The following is a 26,071-nucleotide window of genomic DNA, read 5'->3' on the forward strand; positions in this document are numbered from 1 at the left end:
CTTGTTTCTGACACCCTCCTGTAGCCAAGAACAGAGAGCACTGCACAGGGGGCCAGGCCTCCCCACATCCCCACAGCACTAGAAGCACTCTTGGGGCACTGACCATCAGCCATGTTTTGGTCCTAAAGGAAAAGCACCACTGAGGGCTCCAAGAACAGACCTGCAGATCCAGAGTTTGGGATCATTCAAGCAAGGGCAGCGATACAAACTGGTATTTTTAGATGAAGAGCAATGGGGAAACCAACTGGGCCTCCAACCCCACCAAGGGAAAGCCTTCTACCCAAGGAAAGACATGTCCTGCCAGTGGACAACTCTAGCTCCTCCAGCCCCCATTATAAATCAGCCCTATCATGCTAGGGGAAGGAATTTTAGGAAACAACTTATCTGGAGAGCAGGGCTGGGGGAAGCCACCATAATGCTCCAGTGCTCTTTTATGGCCCTGGTAACTCATTTGCTGAGAAGACCTCCATCTAAATGACACGTAAAGCACCTTGGCTCCAGCTGGGAGTAGAACAGTCATACACCAGGTATTGCTGTGTCTACCAGAAGAGTCAAAACCCCACAGCTCAGCACCCCTCCTTCACCCTGTGAACAGGGACCAGCAGCCACATCCCATCAGACTCTTCCTAGAGCTCCAGCACACAGATCCCAGGGATTCTGGAAAGCGTCCTTAAAATAACCACTTTAACAGCCCTCTGGGTTGCCAGGACCAGGAAACAGGCAAAACCTAAAGCACAACAAACAGAAATGCACATTTGAAGCATAAAAATATCCGTCTGTTCTCTTTCCATCTCACAGGTTTTGTGAGGACCAAGTACGAACTTGTGACACATTGGCCAGTCCAAGCTCTCTTGGTCTTTGCCCTTTTGAGGGCTGGGTGCTGTGTTTAGCCCTGGGCACAGGCAGGTCCACCACAGCCCCACTCTACTGGCTGCATGATGGATATGGATATCCCTGCCCTTCCATCCCAACCCACCGTGCTGCAGACACACGGGCAAGGCAGGATCACAACGTTTCACAGAAACTTGCTAAAACTCACTCCTTGGGCCCTAAATTACCCATTGTCCTGGGTTCAGCAGTAGCAGTCATTTTTCTCCTTCTTAGTTGGGGTAGCCGTGCTGTCTGTAGCTACCCAAACTTTGGCTGCAACAGACAAACCACGGGTTTAAACCACTGGGTTTAAACCACGACACCCATTCATTTCAGGTATCAAGCAATCTGCATGATCAGCTTTGGTCCCTCTACAGACCTTGGTACAGGTCTGCCCTCTGCCCCACACGGAGCCTTTCAATCAGCTGTTTCCAAACCTCTTCCCAAACCTTCCAGTGCCTCTCCCACTGCTTCAGCCCTGGGGCTCTGCATCCCCCTGCGGGAGCCGTGGGAAGGAGGGTTTATCCTGTGCAGGGATGCTGTCACAGAGAGGGAACGGCTGGGAGGGGGCCCCAGGGGTCAGCCAACAAGAAGAAGAAAAATAAATCAAGCACACAGCAATTTACAGAGGAGCATTTGCTCCTTCCTATGGGCCCACACTTACACCACAGCTGCTCAGCAGAGGCTGGGGATACTGAAATGCCTGAAGGGCTCCAGGACACTTCTGTGGAAGAATGCCTCCTTTTCCAGTTCATCCCCCCCCAATCTGCCCTCCCCAGGGGCACCCAGGGGACCCAAGGATGCCGTGTGGATATCTGCTTCACCATGAGCATTCACCATATCAGCCCCATCCATGAGGTTTTGCCCCAGGACAGGGTGAGCCGGACAGCAATGGGCTTTAACCCAGCTCCGTTTGGGACAGCAAATCCTCCTCATCCCTTCCCTATTGTGTATGACCACACTGCTGGTCCCTGCACAGCGTTGCAGCCACGTAGGCAAATGGGGATGGCTCTGAGGCAAATAAATGTATTTATACCCCAAAACAGCCACAGCATCTGCCCTGCTGGTCCAGCACCCCTAATGCAGCCCATCCCTCCACTCCTGCCCCCACAGCCCTGCCTGCAGGAAGCAATGCCAGGACCAGGGCTGGATCAGACACACACACCCCCTCCACCCCCGAGCTTTAACCAGCCCCAGCGTGTTGTGCAAGAGCAGAGGGCACCACTGAAGTGTTACTGGGCTGCAAACACAGCTTTCAGCCAGCTGTGACTACTTTGAAGATTGAAATCAGCCTCATCTTCCCCTCCCCCAGGTTTGCTGGCCAAAGATCTTTCCGGGAAAAGCACCCCATGGAAAACCTGGGAAAACAAGCAGGGTGTGCCTAGCCAAATCCCTGGCGCCAAGGGCTGTGCTGCTGGGGGTTTAGGGGGTTATGTGCCATGCTGAGCCCCAGCAATCAGTGCTACCCCCCCTCCCCAGGCACAGGGCTGCTTGTTGAGGATGGGACTTACCCCTTCTGATCCGCGCTCTGCAGAAAGGCCAAGGCTCCCATGTGAAGTGGTGCAGGGAAAGAAAGGGTCAAGGAGGAAAGCCAGGGCGGAGGATGTTCAGAGCTCTGCATAATGCTCCATTCATGGTAAGCCCGCCCAAGAGGGCACCCACATGCTCTGCTTCTGCTCCTAGGGCTGGAACAACACCTCCCAAAGTGACTCAGGTCCCAGCACGGGTGTGAGAGGGCTCATTTCCACTATGAGCGATTTTATGCTTCCCAGTGACTGTTAGCAGGAAGCCAGAGTGAGCAAACTCAGACCAGCTCTGAACCATACCCTGCTTGCTCTGACTCTTTTCTACACTGCAACAGCCACACGGTGCAGGTATTTTTTAGCCAACTGGTAACATTTCAATTGAAACCATCTAAATCTCCATGCTCCAGCCAACAAACTGGGGTTTGGAGAAGCCTTCCGTAGCAGAGCAAAAACCCCCAGTGAGCTGAATTACATCTCAAGATGCGACGCCCATCAGAGAGCTCCAGCGAGGACCACCCTGATCCACAGGATCACTGCCCTGTCCCCTCCTTGCTGCCTGCACCCAAATCCTCTCCTTTCTCTTCTACCCTTGAGCATCTCTGCCCTTGGCCATCCGGCTGCTATTCCCTGCCTGGCCAGGTAGATGGTGCTCAGCCAGCACGAAGGGGGAAAGCATCTGGGCCGGAAGAATGAAGTTGCCTCTGATGAAGCCAATAAAGTCAAAGTGGTTTCCGCTGACAGATGCAGAAGGTCCCGCTCCAGCCCCACACAAAGGGGACCAACTCCAATCCCGAACATCTATTTCATACTGTTGCCTTTCACCTCAGACTGGGAGGTGGCAGATAAGCAGGCAGCAAACATTGCAGCGAGCCCAGTGCTTCCCCAGCTCTCATTTTCTGCTGGAAACTCCCTCCACTGACATTCTGCCCCACCTTTGACCAGCTCTCCCCACACATTTCCCACAAAACCAAAACACAGCAAAGCCCAGTGGGGCAGGAAACAATTTGCCCATTTTTCCCCTACAAAGCCAAGGGGATGGGGCCGGGGGGCACTGTGAGGGCCCCTCATCCTACAGGAAGCTGCTGGGCGCAGGCAGCTGGAGGGGTCCAGGCTTTCCATCACATCACCCCAGGGTCGCCCTCCTCTGCCGTGCCGGATGTAGGATGTCTAGTATTTCTCCCATTCTGCTTTAACACTCACACCATCTTGGGAGCAGGAAGCTTAAGCCATTTCCTGCAAGGCATTGCTCTGCCCTTCAAATACTTTCGGCCTGGATGCAAGCTGTTTTAACACCAAGCTGGCAGCTGGAAGCGTGAGATCAGAGGAGGGGTTTGTAGAGGGAAAACTCAGTTTGTGAAACCTCTCTCCAGTCCCTGCTGCCCCAGAGCAGTAAAACAAATATTGCCACAGACAATAAGAGAAGAATTAGAGAAAAAAAAATGAGAAGGAAAAGGATAAACTCAATGTTCTCTGGGTCCCCCCAAGGGACACAGCGCTGCTCCCCAGCACAAAGCCACAGCCACGTCCCCCTTGTCCACGATTTGAGGCTTTCCCAGCTTTGCTCTTGCAGAGGAGCCCAAATGTTGGCTTTGGTTTCCTCATTCTTCAAACAAGCATCTCACAGACTGCCTGTCCCACAAATTGGCTGAAATAACCCCAAAGAGACCCTTTCCCACTCCTCCAAGTGGGAAAACCAAATGCGCATTCCCTGAAGCTCCACAGAGCAGCTATGGGCTGTGCCAGGGCAGAGCTGGAAACCCCACAGAGCCAGGTCAGCAGAGCTCAGTCCCATCCCAACACCCTCTCAGTCACGTTCTTCCTCCACATAAGGTCCTGTGTGCAGAGGAAGGGTCCAGCCCTGTGCAGCATCCCCGAGAGCCCCTTTTCCAGAGAGGAGGACCCTGGCCATGCTTCAGCCCAACATGACAAAAGAGAACAAATCCCCCAGGGCCCAAGGCAAACTTGGGCTGTGGGGAGATGCTGGATGACAGGAACCAAGGAAGGAGGGAGAGAGGTGGATGGTGGCCCATCGCCTGTTGCTGCCCCTGGCTGCTTCACGTGTAACACTTCAGCACTGGTTATCCCCTCACAGCTCTTCTCCAGGTGACACACATGGACTCGTGTCCTTGCTATAGGGAAATAAAGCCAAGCCCCAGGTCCCATTCAAAGGCCTCAGCTTCACTGAGCTCCCACCCACAGAGTTGTTCCTTTGCAAGACTTTTCTGCCCAGGAACCAAAGCCACAAAGCAGAGAGGAAACCCCAGAGCTGCTCAGGATCGCACAGGAACCCTTCACCTCCCAGCCTCAGGGCAAGAGGTTCTGGGCTGTAAATAAACTTGTATTTACTACACAAAGTAGGGCAAAGAGGACCATTTCCCTGAGGGATAGTGGGAGGAACATCAGCATTACGGCAGGATCTCAGATTTCATCTGATTCCCGGAGACCTCCATAGGAGCCACACAGGGCATGACTACACCTCTCCTGTGGCCACATCCCACCCACATCCTGCTTGTCTCCCCATTTCCAGTCCAAACAAGATGAATCTGGGGCATGGCTCTGCTCAGCCAGGACCCCAGGCCTGGAGAGATTGTGGCTGGAGCAAATTCACCTCCCACAAAGCAACAGGCAGCGGAAGAATCCATCCTCTGCCAATGAGCCAGGGTTGATCTAATGATGCCCTCCAGGATGACCGGAATCTCCCAGCACTGATGTGCTGCGTTACCAACATCTCTGCATTGAACTACCTAAAGCCTGGGCAGCATCCTCAGCATTCAACTATGTCCTCTCATCTTCTCTCCAAGGCCACCAAAAGGGGTGGATGGGGGGATCTTGGGGGTGGTGTGACCTCAGGGAGAGCCTCAGCAGCCTGTGAACTCGGCCTCCCACTTCCACCCCATTTGTCTGCGCATTGGGCTGCAGGAGGAAGTGAGTTCAGCCAGAGTTTGTCTAAACAATTATGTTTTATCAGAAAAGCTGCTCAGATCTACTCCTTTTTTCCCAGGACAAATGTGGACTCCAAGGTAATCTCTATTCTCCTTCCTATCTGCACAAGATGGAGGCAGAGGAGGAGGACATGAAGCAAAGAGCATGCAAACACCCTACCAGTGCCCGCTCCACCTCCCTCAGTGTCAGCAGTCTCCATCTCTCATGGATCAGGAGGCAGCATCCATCCCCACATCTGCTCCCCACACATCCAAAGTTTGCCTTCAAATCCCTGTTTTTCCCTCCTCCAAACTACAGGTTTTTCAAATTTGGGAGAAAGCAGACTGAAGAGCAGAGTAGATTGGAGATGGTTTTGATATAGGAACCATTTGATGCCCTCCCTCTCCTTGTGGACAGCTGGGGAGCTCTCTCTTTGTTGACCCACTCCAGTAAGCTGGACGGAGCAGCTTCTCCCATCCTCCACAACCCCACCTCTGTGACCAGGATCAGCGATTTTCTTACCACCAGCCGAACCTCCAAGAAGAAAGGACTCAATGCAAGGACTGAACCTGAAGCATCTCGCCACACGCACCAGCTCCTTGTTAGAAAAGGAGAAACTGGAGTGGGTAGGGACATTCACCCAGGGCAATGAGAACATGAACGGCAAAGGCAGGATCCTGACCCAGCTCTTCTGTCATCCAACCTTTTGTCATCTCCTCAGTGGTTTTCTGCCTCTAGGTCCCCAAACTTATCTCCACTACAGATGGGAGTTGCCAGTGAACACCTCAAGTATGTGGCATGTGCAAAGGAGGACAGCAGCCCATGCTGTTATAGCATTCAGCTGTGCATTCATACCCTCTGAGACTGTAACCAGGGACTCATCCTGTACTTCCATGTGCCAGAGCTGCAGAGAAGGGTTCAGAGGACACCATCACTTCTGTACCTCGGCACAAAGCAGCACAACCTCCCAGATCAGAGCAAATAACACAGACAGTGAACAAGAATTCACATCCAGAGTCGTAACATGCAGGGGAAGCAAACAGGCAGGGGCTCCAGCCAGTGCTGGGTAGGGCAATATCTGCAACGTCCCTCCAGATCTACCTGTCACACATGAAATACACCCCAGCTGCACCCAGGCTGGAGTTGAAAGCTCTACAAAAGACTTGTGTCCTACCATACAGTTGTAATGGGGAAAGCTCCTTTTAACAGCTTATGTATCATTAACTTTTATCACTGCCCTCTCCTCCTAGACACCATACCCCTTCTGATTCCCATCTAATCTTCCTGCCTTGAGATCTCCCCAAACTGAGCTTTACTTTGAGAGAGGGAAGGAATGTCTGTTCCACTCCATGCACAGCAGGACAGAAAGAAGGGGGAAAGACAGAGCCATCATAAAAACTCTTTAAGTACTATGATAAGCATCAAAGACAGTCTGGGCCATTCACTCTTAAGTAAATAATTGTCCACAATGACCCGTTTGCAGAACAAGCTGACACAAGGGGACCAAGTTTGCTGGGGGCTGTCAAGCATGACTGGTAACAAGGAATTAGTGTCTTGCACAGTTCTGTCCTGCTGCAGCATCCCTTTTCACCTCCATCTTTTTGACTCTGGAAATAATATAGGAGGGTAACATCTGGCCCAACTGGAGACATCCCCAGCTGAACTGCTTGTATGGACCCTCTTTACATTCAGCAGAGAAAAAACCCTTTAAGGACACAATTTCCACCAGCCTAAGGGAGACATCCAGATGATTAGTTCAAGTGCAGACACCACAAGCAATACAGGGTGAACACCATGTAGTATGTATGGCTGAAGCCACATGCAAGGGATCCATTGGGAGCATTCCCTACAAAAGGTTTTCCTCACAGACAGGCAAAGGCTGAATTCACAGAGAAGCAAAAGGAGCTCAGCTCCCACTAAATGTTTTTGGACCCTTGGAAATACCAGCCAGGGACCATGCAAGTGCTGCACCACAGAGAGCCTCTGCAGACCCGGAATGCAGAGAACACCAAGGGGCCGGTAGGACCACCCAGCTCAGACTTAGCCTGGACACTGTCTCTCGGGTTGAAAAGCTAAACATAAATGTGAGGTTATGCTCCTATTTGTTAGAGCATCAACCAGCTTTGAACTCAGTGATGAAAGATGCTGCATTTCAGTCATTCTTCTTTCCTGTTGTACAAACTGCCTTTGCTATGCAAAAATCCAACCCACTGCTTCCACGCAGAAGAAGCTGCAGACAACACAAGGCAAGGAGGAGCCAAGGAACTGAGAATGCCCACGCTGGCACTCCTGGGCTGACACAGCAACCTCAGGGGGCCTGTTAAGATGATCTGTTTTTTATAAACACAGAAACATCTGCAAAGTTTTGTTGTCTGCAAAATGGTTTGGACCAAACCCTTCGCTCCTGCTTTGTCTCTCAATATGGCTACTGCTATCTTCAGGCCAAGACAAAATGAAAGAATTCAAGAGTGAAGTATTTATGCATGTGACCCACCAGAAACCCAGGGAGCTGCTTCACAGAGCCCCATTCAGAAGACTGACAAAACAAATGGCCCAAATTCAACTAACCCGAAGGAGAGCAGCCTTCTCCCCAAGTCCCTCCTTTAAAACCTGTAACAGATGCAAGAAAAACTGGACCCAGAGAAGCCTGAGTACAGGCTGCCATCCAAGACCAGCTGCTTCTTCCATTTATAGCCACATTCACTTCAGCTTCGTTGCAGCATCTTGGACAATACAAAAGTGTCTGTGTGCCTGTTTGTTTGCTGGAGGAGTAAAGAACACAACTGGCTTGCTGTCACGTTATCTTCTTTGCTCACAACAATGTTTGATCTTCTCAAAACAAAGTTATCTCTCTCTAATCTCAATTTAGCTTCTCAAGTCCTCTTACACAGTTTACAGAATTGGCACTGTACCCAGCCTATGGTGTCCCTTCAACCCGTGGCCAACAGAAACAGGCAGGGACAGAGGTCTAGAAATAGTTTAGAAGAAAATGATTCCTTAACTGCAGAAGGTTCATCACCGTTGCCATCGCTTCCCTCCCCCAGCAGACAGCTGAGAAGTCACAAAAAGAGTGGCCAGGCCTTACTGCAGGAGATCAAAGCAAACTCTTTGTTTTATCTTTGTCAAGATACCAGATTTTATTTGCCTTATCAGCCTGTAGGATGATTAAACTAAATGTGAGAAAGCTTGAGGATGCCAAAAGGAGCTGATGGGCGGGGAGCACGCTCACCAGCACAACTGCCATGGGCTCCAGACATGCAAATACCACAAGATAAACAGAGAAACTCTTGGGTCTGGCTCATACACGCCACCCTCAGCCAGGGCTGCATCTCCCACCGCCTTCCAGCATCACTTACCCGTACATAAATCCAGCAGCAGGCAGGAGTGCGCTCTTGTGTTCTCAGTGCAGCAGAGGCACCTCTCTGCCTAGTGGCTGGCCCAGACTGCATGGATGGAGGTGCAGAGCCAGGAGGGTTCTCCTGCTCACCCCAGCACAGACCCTGCAGCTCATCACCTTCTGCTGGGAACAGGAGGCTTTGGCCTCTACAAAGACAAGCTCAGTCCGAGATGCTTCCTGCAAGCTTCAGGAAGCAGTGCCATGGATGCACAACCGAGCCCTCAGACCCAACCTTGCCATGGAAGAGACCTGCTGGGGTGTTCAGCACAGTGCCAGGAGGACTCTGCAGCTTAGCATCCATTAGGTTTGCCCTCTCTTGGTCTCAAACGACATGGGGCAGGGAAGGGAAGTCGGAACTGTAATGTTTCCTATGGGAAACTACTCCTTCGCATAATGAATCTCCACTGGGGAGATCACTACTTTTCCTATGGGCCCTCAGGGACTTCCAACAGGGCAAATGAATTCTTCATGTGACTGCACCTCTGGCTGCCTGCACTGAGGCTGCAGCACCCACACAGACCCTGATGGCATCCACATGAACTGTGCCCACACAGACACAAAGAATGCCAACGTGACCAGAGCTGAACACAATGTAATGAGCTTGGGAACAGCATTCCTGGAGGGCAAAGATGTGCAGCAGAAGTACCACCACTTCCTGACATCCACAGTGCCTCAAATCACCCCAGAAGGAGCTGAGCTGCCTGCAAGGACAGGAACAGAGCACATGGTGGGAAGGGGAAAGCAGAAAGCACCCAGTCCCTCCACTCCCCTCCCTAGGGCAGGTGGCCATGCACATGGCATCCCAGATCGGGCAGTGTCCCCGCTGTGGAACACAGTCGTCTCCCCATACACGTTCCTTCGTTCCAAGTCACTGGTGCTGCAAGTCCCCAGTTTTCCAGATTATCTCACTTTTGGCCCTCAAGTTCCCAAATTGGAACTGAGTGCTTCCCACTCAGCTTCTCCATTTGGTATCTTGGGCTGCAGGCGCTTCCCCATTAAAAACAACAACAAGAATAAGACTACTCGTAATCTGGCCCAAAAGTGTCAGCTGGTTTTAAGGAAATGTTTCCCTACAGCTTTAATCTTTTTGTACAGTTAAATAGCAGTGCAGCCTGGGGAGCTGGAAGTGATTACTCACTGCATCTCCACTCAGCCCTGGCCTCTTCATTCGCTGTGGGGAGTGTTGCTGTGTTAACAGTCAGCCAAATCCCTCTAACCCCAGCTCCAGCGAGACAGTCCAGCCCCATCACCCTCACAGGCTGGAAAGAAAAGAGTTGAATTGTAATAAAGAGAAGAAGGTGAATTGTTTCACTTTCCTGATGTCACCCTGCTTGTTCTGCAGTCAAATAGGAGGGGGGCCCTTACCACTTTTTAAGGGGCACCTGGCACCCTGTGTGGCTGTGCCAAAGGGGATCATCAGGCAGCAATCAGACAAAGACTCCAAAAAAGCTGAAAGCTCAGAGATGGTGCAGTTTTTGCTCATCACCAGGGTGGGACACAGCTTTTGGAGAGGAAGGTCAAGACCGTGTTTTAGCTGAACGTTTCCATTATTCACTGTATCTGCTTTATCTGAACAAGTTCCAGAGCATCCTTGCAAGAAAGGACTGTGAGGGAGAATGGTGGCTCTACCATCTGCCAAGAGTAGGACAAAAGGGCGAGGGCAGCAGCAGGCAGCAGAATGTGGTGAAGAGCCCACCTTGCTGCAGCACGCTGTCCCCAGGGCCCTGGGCAACGTGACCATGGCAGATTGTGAGGAGGGAAAAAGGATCATTGGATCAAAGCACCTTTCACTCCTCATCTGGGGCTGTTTCTAAACCATCACCTGAACTGAGCGCGCCCCACAAACACAAACAAGTTCAGACTGGGGGGAGCAGAGAGCAACTATTAAACCAAAGTGGAAAACATTAACTCTTCTAGGACCAAAAACGTTTTTGCTGCCACTTCTCAACCCCGACCGCCACCACACTGCACATGAGGAGCAACAGAAGAATAGATGTTCAACCACACGTGCACAGCACCAGCATCAGCAACAGGAGGCACCAGTGGGAGGGGATGCTGAGGCAGGATCAGCCATTATAGACTCAGTGAGGCTCTTTCTGAGGATTCATCCAGCTCAGGAGAAGCCTCAACATCCCTCCTTTATGAAGGGCCATTGGATGTATCTGGATGAAGTATTGCTGCTTCAAACCGACTCCCTTTTCCTCTCCTCCAAAACGATTCCCTTTTCCTCTCCTTGCTCAGCAGCAAGCAATGGAAAGCAGACCTGTGGGGCTGCCCTCCTGCCCGGAGCCGTGAGGGGCACCCCAGACAAAGCTGCTGCTCCAGAACAAGCAGGGAGGAAGAAGAGGGTCAGAAGTAGGAGGTGATGGGGGCTAAGCAAGCCAGCATCTGGTGGCTGCAGCACCAGGCAGGGTCACCAAAGCAGGACCCAGCTGCCAGGCAGAACTCTGGTAAATTCTACCCACCGAACAGAACCCTGCAGCACCCAGGGCTGTCGGTCACAACCAGCACCTCCCCTCACCTTCTACTTCATGTTAATTTTCAATTGCTTCTGCCTCTTTCTGCCTTTTGCATATTCTCCCCTTGCATACAGCCACTGCACAACCCTGCTCACATTTCTCTGGATGACTCTGACTATACCAGTCTCCATTGCCTGGCCATCCCATCACATCTCCTTGTCCCAGCTGGGCAGCACCAGCCACCATGGGGACATGAAGTCCAGCTTTGCTGGTGTGCTGGTACATCACTTCCATGATGCACATCTCTGTCCCATATCTCCCTATCAGCAATGGCCCAACTCCATGTTAAACCTGCAAAAGCACAGCCAGAGCTCCCCAGGGAGCACAGGAGAGGGAGAACAGGGATGGGGAGGAATATTTCTTGCTCTCCTGCCCCATGAAGACACCTCCTGCCCTCCTCCACCTTGAGAACCATGGCTCTGGAGCAGGCTCAGCCCACGCCACCAGCCGCGCCGCTCTAATGAAGCTCAGTGCTGTAATTACTCCTTTCCTTTGTGGTTTGCTCTGAGCTGCCAAGCTCTGCCATTGCCCTTCTCCTCCCACCCACCTCTTCCTGCACAACACTCTCCTGCATACCTCCAGCAGCGGGACAAGGGGTTAAGGACAAGGCAGCTGGGCCAGCAGCTGGGGAAGGCACAGGCAGCTGCCTGCATCCTCTGCTCAGCTCTTTGTGCTGGAGTGCCACCGAGCATCGGGATCAAGGGGCATCCAGTGCCATGGAAGCATCTCTTGGGTATCCCAAACCTGGGAGCAGCAGGAAGGAGCAGGACTTCACACCACATGTTGTCTCTGCTGCAGACATCAGGGAGCCCAGCTTTTCACTTAGGGGGTTGTGGTGTGGGCCAGAGCTGCAGCAGATCTGGTGATATCAACAATGTGCCTGCATCCATCTACAGGGCTCCCTGAGGTCTCCCAGCAACAAGGAGAGATCCCATCCACACACCCAGCATCACCCCAGGGTGGGCGTTGTGGACCAAGAGAGGAATGCTCTGCAACAGGGCCCTGCACAAGAGCAGCCCAGGGAACGTCAAGTCATGGTGATGGAGAAGGTTGGGGATGACTGGGAAGGGGACATAGGCTCTGGCAGCAACCCTGAGCTGTGCATGCATGTTGACACAAAGGGAGAAGGAGCCAGAGCCCTCCCTACCCCTACAACTTGGTCTCCTGGCTCTTCTTGGAGGCATTTAGACTAAAAGCCCCTTTTGTACCAGCAGCAAGGGCTGGCTCGCTCTGCAAGGCAGGCCCTTGACAGCTGGGCTCTGGCATAAAACTCATCCCCAGCAGCTGTCCTGGGCTTGTGGAGTCATTTTGATGCAAAGAGACTCCCTCTGCCCCTGTCCCCGGGCAGCTGGGAGATTCAGCAGCTTAGACGGTCTTTTGCTCTTCAAGTGCCCAACTGTCCTCAGTTCAGAGCTTGCGAAGCTCAGAGCAGCCCAAACCCAGCCAGATGAGGCTGAGCACCCACCCATGGGAGAAGATGGGCCTCCTGTGCACCATGCACACAGCAGCTGAGGGCAGAGAACCCATAAGGGAGGTCCAGGCTGACCCCCACCGCTGGGCTGGGTCTTAGAGCTGGAGATGGACCAACCTGCTACTCACTGAAGGCTCTTTAAAACGCAGGTCAGAAAAGCCACATCTAAGCCATACACATGCACAGTGAGAGAAACCCGCTTCAGTCTTGGGTTCAGCATCAGCTCCACCACTGACCCCTGCTTTGATTTTAGACCATGCACATACACCAAAATCTGGCCTCTCCACAGACGCCGTTACTGCCCTGTGACTGCTGTGCCCATGGAACAGGAGCAGGGACCATTCCATGGCAGGGCAAGACAAGAGCATGTGGTCCTGCTCCAAGGCCAGGCATGGACCTCCCAGGTCCTGGTTCGGCCACCACGCACCATCCCACAACCCAAGGGTGAGAGGTGGTGCCCTCCAACCAACCGCTGCATCCCACAGGAGAGAGCTCGTGGGTGATGGGAAAAATCATTAGCAGGCCAGAAGGAGGGGAAAAGACATGTCCAAAACATCAGGGAGAATAAATGAGGCTGGCGGGGGAGGGAAGCTGCCTTTAATATGGGATTAATCAAAACCAAGAGAGAGCTAATACAAGCCAGGGCTCCAGTTTAGTAGTGGCTCTGGTCCATGATGCTATTAGATTTTGGCTCCACGGCCAACAAAACACTGACTCCTCCTAATGACTAGGCGCTTTCTGGCCACAACCATAAGCAACAACACTAAACAACAAAGCATCACAACAACCACACACTGACACTGAACAACAAACCACCACATTTCCACAACCACCACCTCCCCAGCACCTCGGAGTCTGTTCTAGATGCTGTGCAGGCGGGTTGGGCTGCACATGGGGCCTGAGCTGGCAGAGCTGTCATCTTCTGCAAGCACCCAGGCTTTTGGCATTTTCTTTTTAACCTCCATGTAGGCTTGATAGCATTTTTTATTCAAACTGACAGTTCTTTCAGCCCGGATAAACTCAAGGATAACAACCATGTATGTGACACATCTGAGCACAGATCCAAGACCACCCTTAAAAGGCATCACCACCTGAGCTGAAAGAGCAGAACCCAATGCTCAGCATCCCCGTATGGGCTCTGGGCCTCAGCCAGCATCTCACCCAAGCAGCTGCCCGGAGCTGTACTCACCTTCTTCTCTCTTTGGTGGGCTCTCCATCAGCACAGGCTGTGGCTTGGGCTCTGCCTGGGGAGGCTGGGTGGCCAGGGGAGGCTCTGAGCTCTCCACTTGCCGCGCTGGTGGGGCTGGCACCTCGGTGGCCTTGGCTACCTGAATTTCCACGCGCTTGGTGGCCGTGTCGGGCACAGGAACATTGGCCACCTCGGCTCTTCGCTGGGGCATCTCGGGGATCTTTGATGGCGGCGCTTCTACCCTGCGGAGACCCGGTTCCTGGGGCTTGCCGAGGGTGATCTCAGTCCTCCTTTGGGTGGGCTCGGGGGGTTTGTGCCCCAACACATCTGCTCTTTTGAGGCCAAACCTCGACAACCCTGCGGTGGAGTTCTCCACCTGCTTGGATGAGATGTCAATGGAGATTTCCGTTCTTCTGGACACCGGCTCAGGCAGTTTGGGTCCGGAGAGCTCCACTCTCCTCAGAGAGGGCTTGGGTGATCTTTGGCCTGTGGGGTCCGCATGTCGGGCGGGTGGCTCCGAATTCCTGGCGCCAAGTTCCTGAAACTTCTGTGTGGAGCTGGATACAGTGGACCTGAGGAGAGGGTTCGGGGTCCGTCGTGGTGGGGTGGAGGAATTTGAAGACTGATCTACCTCCTCGACCTCAAAAGACCTTTTCAGAGCTGAAAGACATGAAAAAGAGTTCAGAATTTAGTTACCATCCACCTGAGCATCTCAAGAGAAACCTGGAGGCATTGTGCGAGGCTCAATCCTATTTCTACTCCTTCACCCGTGGGTTCATAATGCCATTTAAAGCAGGTAGAGACTGAGGACCAGGCTCTGCCTCTTGAGACAAGTTACAAACCCAGTAACAAAACTGGAACCAGAGCCAGGAAATTCAACCCCAGAGCAGAAACCATCTCCTTGCTGCTCTCCTCCCATGCATGCTCAGAGGGGAGCAGAGGGCCCCACTGCAGCACAGCAGAGCACAGCACAGGACTTGGGGGCAGCAACTGCTTCAACTCCCAACACCTCCTTTTCCCTCTTGCATCTAAAGAATGCACAGGTAAGCACAGGCTTCTCAGTGAGTGCTGCCAGGAAAACCCAAGTTGGGAACAGGAAAACAATCCCAGGAGAGCACCGAATCACTTTAAATGCAGCAAGGAAACCAAAGGTGTGAACCACAGAAGCTCACACCCTTAAAAACAAACCTAGAGATCACCTCAGCCAAAGGCTGAAGTGCTTTGAGAACACTGACATGAGACCCCGATACAAGGAAGAGGCCAACTGGGATGCCTTAGGGACATCCCAAAATCTAAACATCACCATCCCCATTTTACTAGCAGAGAAGCTAGCAGGCAAAGAGAGATGGATGCAGAATCAGATGGGATGTTCTGATTTACACCTGAATAGGCAATGGTGCTGCCTTCACCGAGCCCCAGCACTGCACAGGATCTGCCCCAGCTGCAGTAAAACAGACACCCAGGTCACCCTGCAGAGCGCAGCAGCACTCAGACAAGCGCCCATCGCAAGGGTCCCCCTCAGCACACAGTTCCCTGGCTGGGCAGGATACATTTGAAAGAATCCCCCGAGCCTCCCGAGCCAGGAGCATGTCAGTGGGAACTGGAGGGACACTAGTGTCAGACATCAGCTTGGGGGCACAAAGCACCCCTGAAGGAAGCCTCCATCCATGGAGTGATACTCCCAACCCAGCTACACAGTCAAGGGCCAGTAGCTGCCTGACCATGTCCTGGCTCATGCCTGGACATCCACATGGTCCCCAGCTGGTCCTCTTCAAAGAAGTAGATGCCTTTAAACCTGGGAGCCAGGTGGATACAAAAGGCAGAATGTCACAGGAGGTGGGGAAAATGCAGAGGACCACCACTGGATCCCATCCAAACACCACAGACTACCCATACCCTCCATGCCCCACAGTACTGAGGCAGGCACAGGGTTGGGGCAGGATGAGGCACAGCCCCAGGGTCCCAAAGCAGTCCCCATGAGGCGAGGCTGAGCCACATGACAGCCTCAGCGTGATGACAGCCACATTGCTAACAACCAGTACAAGCATCAGTATTGAGTCCACCCATCCTCCACATAGCAGGATAATATCAGTAAGATTTAGCCTTTAAAGCCCTGGGCTGGAGATCATTCCAGGTACCAGCAGAAGGGGGAGAGGCTGGCGCACAGCCTTCCCCCATCCCGGGATGTCCACCCACCCCCGGGGTGGAGCTGGAGAAGAGCCACCACGCAGGGAGCATCTCCTCTGCTCCATGGGGCTGCTCTGAACACCTGGGGCAAGGCCAGGGGGCCCAGGGACCCTCCATCCCTCAGACACATCCTCCTTGGAGAGGAGCCATCTGGCACGGCTGTGTCCAGCTGGTGGGACAGGGGATGCCTCTGCTCCACCAGCCATTGCAAACACAGCTGCTGACACCCACCACCCCCTGCTCCAGGCAGGATAGGCAGCGCTTCCATCCCATCCTGGGCAGCAGGAGCTGGGGACAGCAGTGGTCCCATCCCATGGCAGCAGCTCCCAAAGGAAATGGTGAGGAAAGAGAGATCCCTGGATCTGGGGCTCCCGTTCTGGACAAGCCACACAGGAAGATCTGTCCTGCATCTCCAAAATATGCAGACATTGATAGAAGGAAAGAGGGAGGCAGTGAAGTAAAACAGAGATGGTTTTCTTCCATTTTCTCTGTTCCGTGAATCACACAGAGCTCACCCAGCCATGCCACCAACCTCTTGCAGAGGAGATGCTCCCTGCAGCAACCACTGCCCTGCAGTCCGTGCTTGGCACATCTTGTGCGCTGCAGGTCTGTGTCTAAGCCTCAGTTCTCAGCACCCCCAGAGCAATTAATCCAGAAAACTGACACATCTGGGAGCTGTTCCAACTTGTCCGGAACTCTCAGGTCTCCAAAACTGAGCTGGAGCTCAGGCTTCCCAGCACAGACTTTTCTATCATTTTCCTTCTCCATCACACCTTTAATGCAGAAAATGGCATTTTAGCTATTTTTTCCCTGAAATCCCAAGTTTAAAACAATGCACCAGTCAAGGCCAGTTTGCATTCTGCAGGAAAACAAAGACAGAGGAAGGGGCAACCTAATGGGGAGCTTTCCCTGGCCTCAAGCAGTGCCAGGCAGGCAAGAGCAGTGAAGGACACAGCCTGGCCAGGCACTGCCAGCAACCCAATGGATGGGGTCTCAGTTGTGTCCACATCAGGCTTTTGAAACCTGCCCATCACTCCTTCAGCTCGGCCTCTAGTTATTCCCTTCAACAAAGCAGCCCAATAACCTCATGATAAATGCATCTGAAGGAACAGTTTGAAGCAAAATGCTCTTAAGGGGCCCAATAGCAAAGGAAACACTCAAACATCTTTCCTTAATGAACCTGGAAATCCTTAATCACCCTGGAAATTTCTCAGTCCCAAGCATTTGGGGATTTCTTTTTGACCCAACAATGAGCTCTGGATGAACTTGGAGGGGTCATGGCATGAACCACCTCCATCACCTCAGCTCCTCTGGTGCCGCTTGCTGCTGCTAAAGGAATGGTGGCAGCAGTGTCTGGGTGGTGGGTGGGTCACTTGATGGCACTGCTGGTGCTGCTGCACATGGCCCTTTCCTTTGACTTCAGACTTCTCAGAGTGCCCCAAGCCCAGGGTAAACCTGCCCAACACCACCAGCAGTCTTTCTGGAGCACAGCCATCCCCTGCCTTTATCGTAGGGCTGGACTGAATACAACACCCAAAATGGCTTTTCTCCAAGTCTTTCTGGGCCCTGCTGAAGAAAGGAGAGAAAGGTCAAAGCCCAGACACAAAGGGGTTCAAAAAGCCTAAGGAAGAGCTGGAAAACCACGATTGCACCACAGGAGACTCGAGCCATCCAGCCATGCCAGCTGTGGTCCCAATGGACAGTAAGCAGGTACCAGGGGGCTGGGCAAGGAAATACCACCCCACGTGAAGGTTAGAAATAGCTTGGCAGCTCCTGACAGCAAGATCCCAGTGGCATTCCCTCAGCAACAGTGTCACTGATGTGACTGGAGACAACCCGGGAGCTTCCCCACCATGGCTCTCTGCAGGATGGGATGTCCTGGTTGCGTAGGGATTCCAGTACCCAGCTGGTCCTGCTGGCACATGTGGCCCCAGCCCCAAGTCCGGTGTGGTATGGAGAAGGTCACGCATCCCAGGCACGAGAAAGGATGGGGCCTGTGACTAACAGAGTTTGTGTTTCCACCTCCGAGACAGAGACCCGCAGCCACAAACATGATCCTCAGGGATGCCACCTTCAGTAGTGGTGCCCCTTGGTGCAGGACTGCAGCTCCTCTGCTCACCATTGCCTCTCTCCTGCGCCTTGCACAGAGAGGAGAGAAGGACCTCAGGAAGCAAAGCAACTCTCAAAAAAAGAGAAAAAGCTTAAAAATAGCCTGTCCTGCGCAGAGCCAAGAAAGGAAAGTAAACAGCCTCTGCTCCAATGACCCTCCTCCCGGCTTCCTGCAGGGAAGCTGGCCGATCCACAGCAACAGGAGCTGAAGGCAGGGCAGAGCTGCAGGGCCCTCATGCTGCTCCCACCCCGCAGTGCTGGGTCCTACCCCAGCAGTCGTGGCTAATGCCTTAGGTCCCGTGAGGCCACATGTCCCCGACACCCTGGGCCAAGGTGTCCCAGCCCCACGCAGAGCCCAGGATGGACTCACTGCAGGGTTATCCCCATTATGTAATTTCCCAGGCAATTTTCAGGACCAGCAGGGCTTCTCCATCCCCACCAGCAGCATCCGATCTCGTCCCCATCCCCACTGAGCTGGCTGGTGCCAGAGGCGGCTGCCAGGGAAAGAGGCAGAGGTGCCTCTTTCCTCCTCTTCCTCTGGAGCTGCATGCACCATGGGGAGTGAGCACAAAACAGTGCTGCCATCAACACCCACTTCCTTTTAACCGATTCCAAAACAATTCAGGCAGCTCTGGCTCAATCCTCCATTGCTGAAGGCGGCATCTCCCCTCCCACAGCAGAGAAAGGCCCAAAATAAGACTTCCAAGTGTTTCCTTTCAGATGTAACCTCTTCTCTTGCCAATCTCTGCCCAGAAGCATTGTGCCTTGGCTGGGAAGTGCTCTTTGCAGTGTCCCTTTGGGGAGCAGACTTTTGCAAACCTCTTGAAGTAGCGGCATTTTGCTCAGCATCACACAGCCATGGCCCTGGCAGATGAGAGAGGCACGGGCTGAGATGGCACAGGCTGCAGGCAGCTCTGCTGGCTGCCCACAATGGCAGCAGCTCCTGCAAACACACAATCTTCACCTAAACGTGGTCTCTGCCAACCAGGCACTTTGGGAAAGTAACGCACGTCTTCATCCCAGGCTTGAACACTCCCCAAGCAGGCACAGGGCTCAAGAAGCAGCAAAATATTCAGTCTCTTTCTACTCTGTGCTGCAGTGCTGGTGTCTGCACAGTGTGGCCACTGCATCCTCGCAGCCACCCCACAGCCAGGCACCAGCAGGTAACACGCCACCAGTCAATGCTGCTCTTTAGGGATCTTGCAAATTAGGATGAGAAGGCAGAGGTCTGGTTCACATCCCAGTAGCTCATAAAACAGCCAAGATTTTTCCAGAGGAGTCACAACCAAGCGACTCACGGCCAAGGCCTCCTATCTACATGCTCCTCTCCCAGAAGGAGAGTCCCTCCTTGGAGGTCCCAGCCAAGCCAAGGGTGCGTAGATGCCATGGAAGGCCCTGGCTCCTGCCCAAGGGCTCCACATCTCCTGACGGGAAGCACCAGGGTTACACAGCATGCCATCCACCACAGCCCATCCCACCCCACAGGGCAGTTCCAGGCACCCCATGAAACCCAGGAAGGGTCAAGGAGAGAACATCTGCTCCTTCTTTCTTCCCTTTTTAAATGGAATACCCAAGGAACAGTCAAGGGGATGTTTTATACAAGGAAACCTCTATGCACAGAGCTCAGGAGGAGACCAAAATAAACAGTGAGGGATGCTGCCTCTTCCGGGACCTGCTTCACAACCGGAGCCCGAGGCTTCACCGTGGCCACAGTGCCCAACTGCTTCCCATTAAGCATCCCCTGCCCCTCACGTGGTGCTGTGACCCCAGGGTTACATTTGCTTGCTTGCTTAGGCACGGAAAGCTGGTCTTGGGTTTTCCAACACATAAGAGCCTTATGGGAGCGGGGCAGCCAGGCCCCCGTTATTTCACACCATACAATGGTACCGTTTGAGAGCGCTGCCTTTCTCTAAACTGCTACCAGATGGTCACCTCCTGTTCCTGGGGAGGAAAGAGGGGGAGGCTGCAGGTCTCATCTTTCAAGGAAACCCTTGGAAACTCAACACAGCATTAACTGCTCACAGCCCTTAAAGCTTCCCAGACCCCTGCCACCAGGCAGCAGGATGCTCACAGCAGTTTTCTGGCCCGGCTCAAGTGCAGAGTGTGTTTGCCCATGTTACCATGGGGCCACCTGGGTTTGGCTTTCTCAGACCTACTGTCCATAATGCTGCTGAACAGCTGTTGCCATCTGTAACAGAACTAGATGCATTGTAGTGAACTAAAGACTCAGCTTCAAGGACAAGTAGGATGGTTCTTCATGTATCTGTAGGGTGTATATACAAATCTAAAGGTCCTGTAGGGACAGAGGAGGGTATCTCTATCCCATCCTCAACAACCAGGTGCTCGCAACTGCACCAAGCCCCTCAAAACCATTGGGCTGAGATGGGAAGTTCACTGGCAGTGCAGGCAGCAAGCGATGCTACACATACTGGCAGGACTTTGTGAGTACAGGACCAGCTTCAAAAGAGCCTGAGATATTCAGCTGCCCTCTTCCACCTTGAGAAATGAAGGCAGGAAACTTTAAAAGCACCTTTCCTGAAGGTACTGGTCATCCAAAGTAAGTGAGAAGTTCAAGTTGCTGGATCCCCTCCCCATGCTCATGCCAAGAGATTTCACACCTTTCTTTTTCCAATAAACCAACCTTGTTGCAATACGTACATATAAACACATATAAAAATACACAATGACCAATCCATTGTTGTAGCCTGAACCCTACTCTGTTTGGAGTCAGATTATGAATGGTTTATGCTCAAATAAATCCTTTTACTGACTTTACAGACAGCATTCAGAAGAAGTTGCAATAGATCGATTGCATGGTCTGACACAAATCATGTGTAGAAGCTAACGCTGGCAATGTGCTGCTAATCTGCACTGCCTTCCTGAACTGGGCAACCAGTACCAGGAGCTGAGCCATGGAGGAAATCTGGGGATAAATGCAAGTTCAAGGCTCTGACATTCAGCAAAGCTTTTCAAGCAGCATTGCATTCACACGCAGTAAGCTACAGAGCAGCCTCAGACCAATGCAGCAAACTCCTCATTTACCAGAAATGACCATGCAAAAGCAAAGTTGGGGCTCAGAGTGGAAAAAAAAGACAATCCACACCAAGATTAATCCAAAATCCCAGCTTTCCAGTCCCTATAACACAGCTCTAGAATGGTTTTAGCTTTGATTCTCCATTACACTTTGGTTTATATAACCATTAACCCTCAGCAGAATGCTTGCAGATCAGAGCAGTCTGTTTTACATCCCTTCTATTCATTTCATAATTGTACAGCAAATGACATCAAACACAGGGTCTCAAGCCCAGCAGATTGCATTACTGGCTCTGCCACAGGCTCTCTGCAGCTTTTGCCTCCTGCCTGTGCTCCAGTTTCCTTTCATACGGGGAGGAGGCAGGAGAAGGATAAATCTTCTCTGTGCCTCCCGGGGGACTGCAGGTTTGGTTAGGTTCAATATTTCTAAAACACCTTCCAATCACCCAGAAGACAAAAGTGCGTTACAGATGGTCTTGCAGACCCCAGACTGCCCTGTACCGGGTCTAGGAAGCACCCAGACACCATTCGCATGGTTCCCAACACCCAGGCAGGGAACGTGAGGTGTGACTCAGGTGGGTGATCAGCCTGGGGACTGGGTGTGATTAAATCATTGAGTCTGAGCTTGAGGAGATGCTCTGAGAGGTGATGTTGCAACACGATGCTTAAAAAGCTACAGAAAAAGGTAAATTATCAAAATTGGCTAAAGGAAGGACCCAGGAGCCATTCAGGCTCTGCTGGTGCCACCGCTGCCAGCTCTGGTGTCTCGGTTGAAGGGGGCTTCCAGTGATCAGATGAAAGAAAGACTAACTCCCAACCCCACACCTCAGCATCCTCCTTCCCTCCCAGCGCAGTCCAGCAGACCAGTGCCAGTGTGATGCTGTGTGCTGATGCCCTCACTGTTAATCTGCCACAACTCCCAGGGCTGGGACAAGCTGGAGAGCACCAAACTCACCAGGAGCAAGGGGCTGTATAATGTTGTGATGGTTGCTCAAACCATCACCTCTATTGCTAGGAGGATGGTGGCATAGAGCAATGTAGTCATGGTGTCCCCTGCCCTGCAGTTCACAGGAGGCTGTCTGATGCTGGTGGTGTCTACACCCAGACAACCTGTTGGTACCCTACCCCATCTTGTCCTAACTTGGGTGCCAGCAACAGGGTATCTGCTGCAGAGCTGGGAAGGTGCAGGGGACAGACTGCCCTGACAGCCATGGTGTGGCACCTTTTGGCATGCAAACCAGCCAAGAGGGAGCTTGGACGGACCCTGCACCTGAGTCACCATTCTGAAAGTGTCCCCAGGAGACCCAAGTGCTGAGCTCAGTCCAGCAAGCACACAAAAGCAATCACTGTAAAAGCCTGAGTCAAAGCCAGCAGGAGATAAGAGCTCTCATTAATCTCGGGACAACTCTGCATAAGTTGAAGGTGATAATAAACCCCTTCATTGCCCAAGAGCTACTCTTCACCAGCACATTTGTGCATCAGGGAAAGGAGAAAAGAGGTTCTTTCTAGTAGCAGCACACCAGATGGGTGCAAACTGCTGATAACTCCATGAGTAAAGAGGAGTGCCAGGACCAAATGATACCATGGAGGTATGAAATGAGAAGTGGCCAGGACACAACCCCAGCCCCACGCTGAAGGACATGAGAGCCCACCCCTGTCCCACAAAAAGTTCCCTGAACCCCACCAAACAAGCACATCCCCAATGGGAACTGGATTCAGACCCATCAACTCATTTTTACAGGCTTCAAATAAGCTTAACCAGGATTTAGGGTCACTTGGCTTGCTGCATCCGCGTCCCGCCTCTAAGGACTAAAGTGCCAAAGCACACTGCAGCAGGAGAAAGGAGGGAGGAAGGTTGGGAGAGGGAAAGAGCCTGCGTAATGGTCCTGCAGAAAGACATTGCCTTAAAGATCAAATATCAGAGTCAGAAACATGAATATCTGCAGTGATTATGGGCTCTGCAGTCTCCATTATTGTCTTTGGATTTATGACAAGTCCCAGTCCAGGCTTTTGCGGCTGCTGTCTGGGTCCTGACTCCTGGGAAAATGTGCTGAGCAGCTCCCTGCAAGGAAGGGCTGCAGAACAGCAACTAACCCAGCACCCAGACAGTGAGGCCACAGGTCCCTTGGTGGTGCCACGACTCCCAGCAGCAGGTTTGCTGGCAGGCATCGGCCAAGAGATGTAGGCATGGTCACTTAAATCCCTTAGGCATAACCCAACGTGTTCTAGAGCTGCTTCCTACTCACTTCACTGCCATAAACCACCAAGAAGCAAAGAGTAAAGCAGGCGAATTATTATATTTTAGGTGAGCTTCTTACTAAGGGAAAGATGCTACAAGATCCCAGAGACTGGCGAGTACCTGGAAGAGGCAGCATGGTGTACACGCTCCAAACCTTGACCTACCACCACGCACCAGCAGTACACTTGCACAGGCCCCAGTATCAAGCCTCATCCTCTTTCTGTCCCTTCCCATCCAGCCACTTTTGAAAGGTTTCTTTACGATGAGCGCAGCACTGTGCTCACTTTGCTCAGGACTGATCTCCAGTGGACAGCAAGAGCTCAGCCACACCAGCCAACACTGGAAACCCTCCATGCTGACACGGAGCCAAGGACACTCTGGTCCACGCTGCAGTGAGTGGTTGCCCATCCCCAAGGACATGCAGCCCAGCCCTTCTTGCTTAAGATGACTATAAGCAATGACCTTTGGAAGAGCCTACATCCTAACCGGGGCCAGAGGCCATCCCCAGAGCCCAGCTCACATGGATGGAGAGATCTACATCCTGTTCTTCCCCTTCCCACTCCCTCACAACCTTATTATTCCCCAGGAACTAAATATACATAGGGGAAAAAAACCCAAACAACAATCCACAATGGCAGGTCCCTGCTGGTGTAACCAGGCAGATAGGATTTTTCCACTCTACTGAAGGCCAGTTCTACAGGGGAAGATACAACTTCTACAGGAAAAGACACAACTCCTGCCTTCCCACAGGCACCTTCCCCTGGCTCCTGCCTCTTCCTCCTTACACTGATTTGGCAGAAAAAACCCATCCTCTTGTCTCAGATTCAGGCACTTAGATAGGAAGAGTGGCCACAGAGAGAAAACTCTGAAGCATCTATAAAGCTCATCATTGAGGATACTAGAGGTGACTTGCTGTCTCAGAGCATTCTACATCTTTCAGCTGGGAGAGTGTCAGTGGCGCTACCCATGCTGGGCTGGTGATGAAGAATACCAGAAGAGACCAGTTGCAGTATAACCAACAATTGATATTCAGGAGCTTTGCTTCACTCAGAGAGTTCAGATGATGTGGGATATCACCTGAACAACCTTTTTGCATTTCCTTTTCCAGGCTCTGAACCTCTGCACAAGTGGGACTCAGACTTCCAGCCCATTCCCATGGATGTAAGCCCTGGCAAGCACTCATTCTGCAGCCCCTTCAGCATGGCTGCCAGGATAGACCTTGAATCCTTATTCAGCGGGATGCTTACACAAACACGGAGCACATCCCCTCTCTGGGGCTCTTCACCACATTGAATTCGAGCCGCATCACCCACATAACATTGTGACCATCCCTCTGGCACATTCCTGCTAATATTAGCAGGCGGCAGCAGCTGCTCCCCATGGCAGCAGGCACAGCAGCCCCGAGCAGCACAGGGGATGCAACACGGCCACGTGTCCCACAGACATCCCTGGCATTTGCCCAAGCAGATTTTAAGGACGAGCCCGTGAGACTCATGCACATAGAAAAGACTATTTCTAATACAGCCCCCTCCCAAAAACAACCTGGCTGATGTTTCTTTGTCTTCAATGACCCTTAAAACCAGGACAGAACTTAGCATGAGTCAGGACCTCACTGAGAAGAAGTCTGTGGGTGAAATACTAGCAATAGCCTTCATCAGGCAGTGCAAGCAGTAGATGGCTGTAGGGAAAGTGTCCAAGAGTGGGGAAGAAGAAAAATAACACTAAGCAAAGGCTGTCTCATAGTTTCTGCCTGCCCCCCCCAAAGGCTCTAGCTCTGGCCATCACACTGAACCCCTTGGCACACTCCACACCCTCACAGCCCCACTTAGCATTTATCAGCACTCGCAGCTTGCACCCGCCGTGACATTTGTATTTTCAACATTACAAGGAAATGAATCTAGTGCTGACTGACAGCATTGGCAAAGGCAAGGAGTGCTCAGCATCACTGCTGCCAACTCACCAGCAGCAACTGGAAGCAAAAATGCACCTCAGTTACCCCTGGGACTCTGCTCAGCAGCAGCCACATCGCACTGGGATGAGGGGCTGGAGCATCTCTCTTCTTACTACCAGACAGTAGACTGTGAGTGTACAGTGCTCTAAATCCTTAGCAGGAAGATGAGTATCATGTTTTGGAGATATCTTTAGGCATCACAGCCAACCAAAGCTGTGAACAGGAACATCCACCCCTCTCTGCAGTCACTGACACTCCAGCATCACCCAACATGAACAGGGTCAGGACGGTCTGGTGTTTACACAATGTTAACACACTGCACAAGCATCCCATTTACTGCTACACATTCCCTTCCCTGCAGCTCAGGGATCCACGTCTGAGACCCTGGAGAGCTGAGCAACCAACAGTCCCTTCCAAGGCAGAGGTGAGCTTGGGAAGTGCTGCCGCAACCACAGCTGAGCCAGCCATGCTTCCAAACCCTGCCAAAATCAATAGCCATGGGGCAGAACTATTATGTTCTGTAAATCCTGGCAGACCACAGACCTAACAATGCTCCCCCCATTAGAGATGAGAAAGCTTTTGCCAGTCAAACAGCAGGATTAGTGCCCTCCCTGCGGGACCTGCTGCATGGTGAGAGGTGGACACACGTTCTGTTGCG

At 52.3% G+C, this 26,071-nt stretch overlaps 1 protein-coding gene across 4 annotated transcripts in view; it reads right to left on the reverse strand.

Moving 5' to 3' along the window:
• The window catches only part of SEPTIN9 (septin 9), a 134,559-nt gene that overhangs the window by 40,704 nt on the left and 67,784 nt on the right, over positions 1-26,071 (reverse strand). For all 4 annotated transcript variants that reach the window (XM_065694186.1, XM_065694189.1, XM_065694185.1 and 1 more), the window contains one exon: positions 13,895-14,554. In XM_065694186.1, coding sequence (XP_065550258.1) covers positions 13,895-14,554 — 660 coding nt within the window. The remainder of the gene's footprint in view (positions 1-13,894; positions 14,555-26,071) is intronic.

The sequence above is a fragment of the Lathamus discolor genome, chromosome 13, assembly GCF_037157495.1.
Source record: "Lathamus discolor isolate bLatDis1 chromosome 13, bLatDis1.hap1, whole genome shotgun sequence".
NCBI classification, from domain to species: domain Eukaryota; kingdom Metazoa; phylum Chordata; class Aves; order Psittaciformes; family Psittacidae; genus Lathamus; species Lathamus discolor.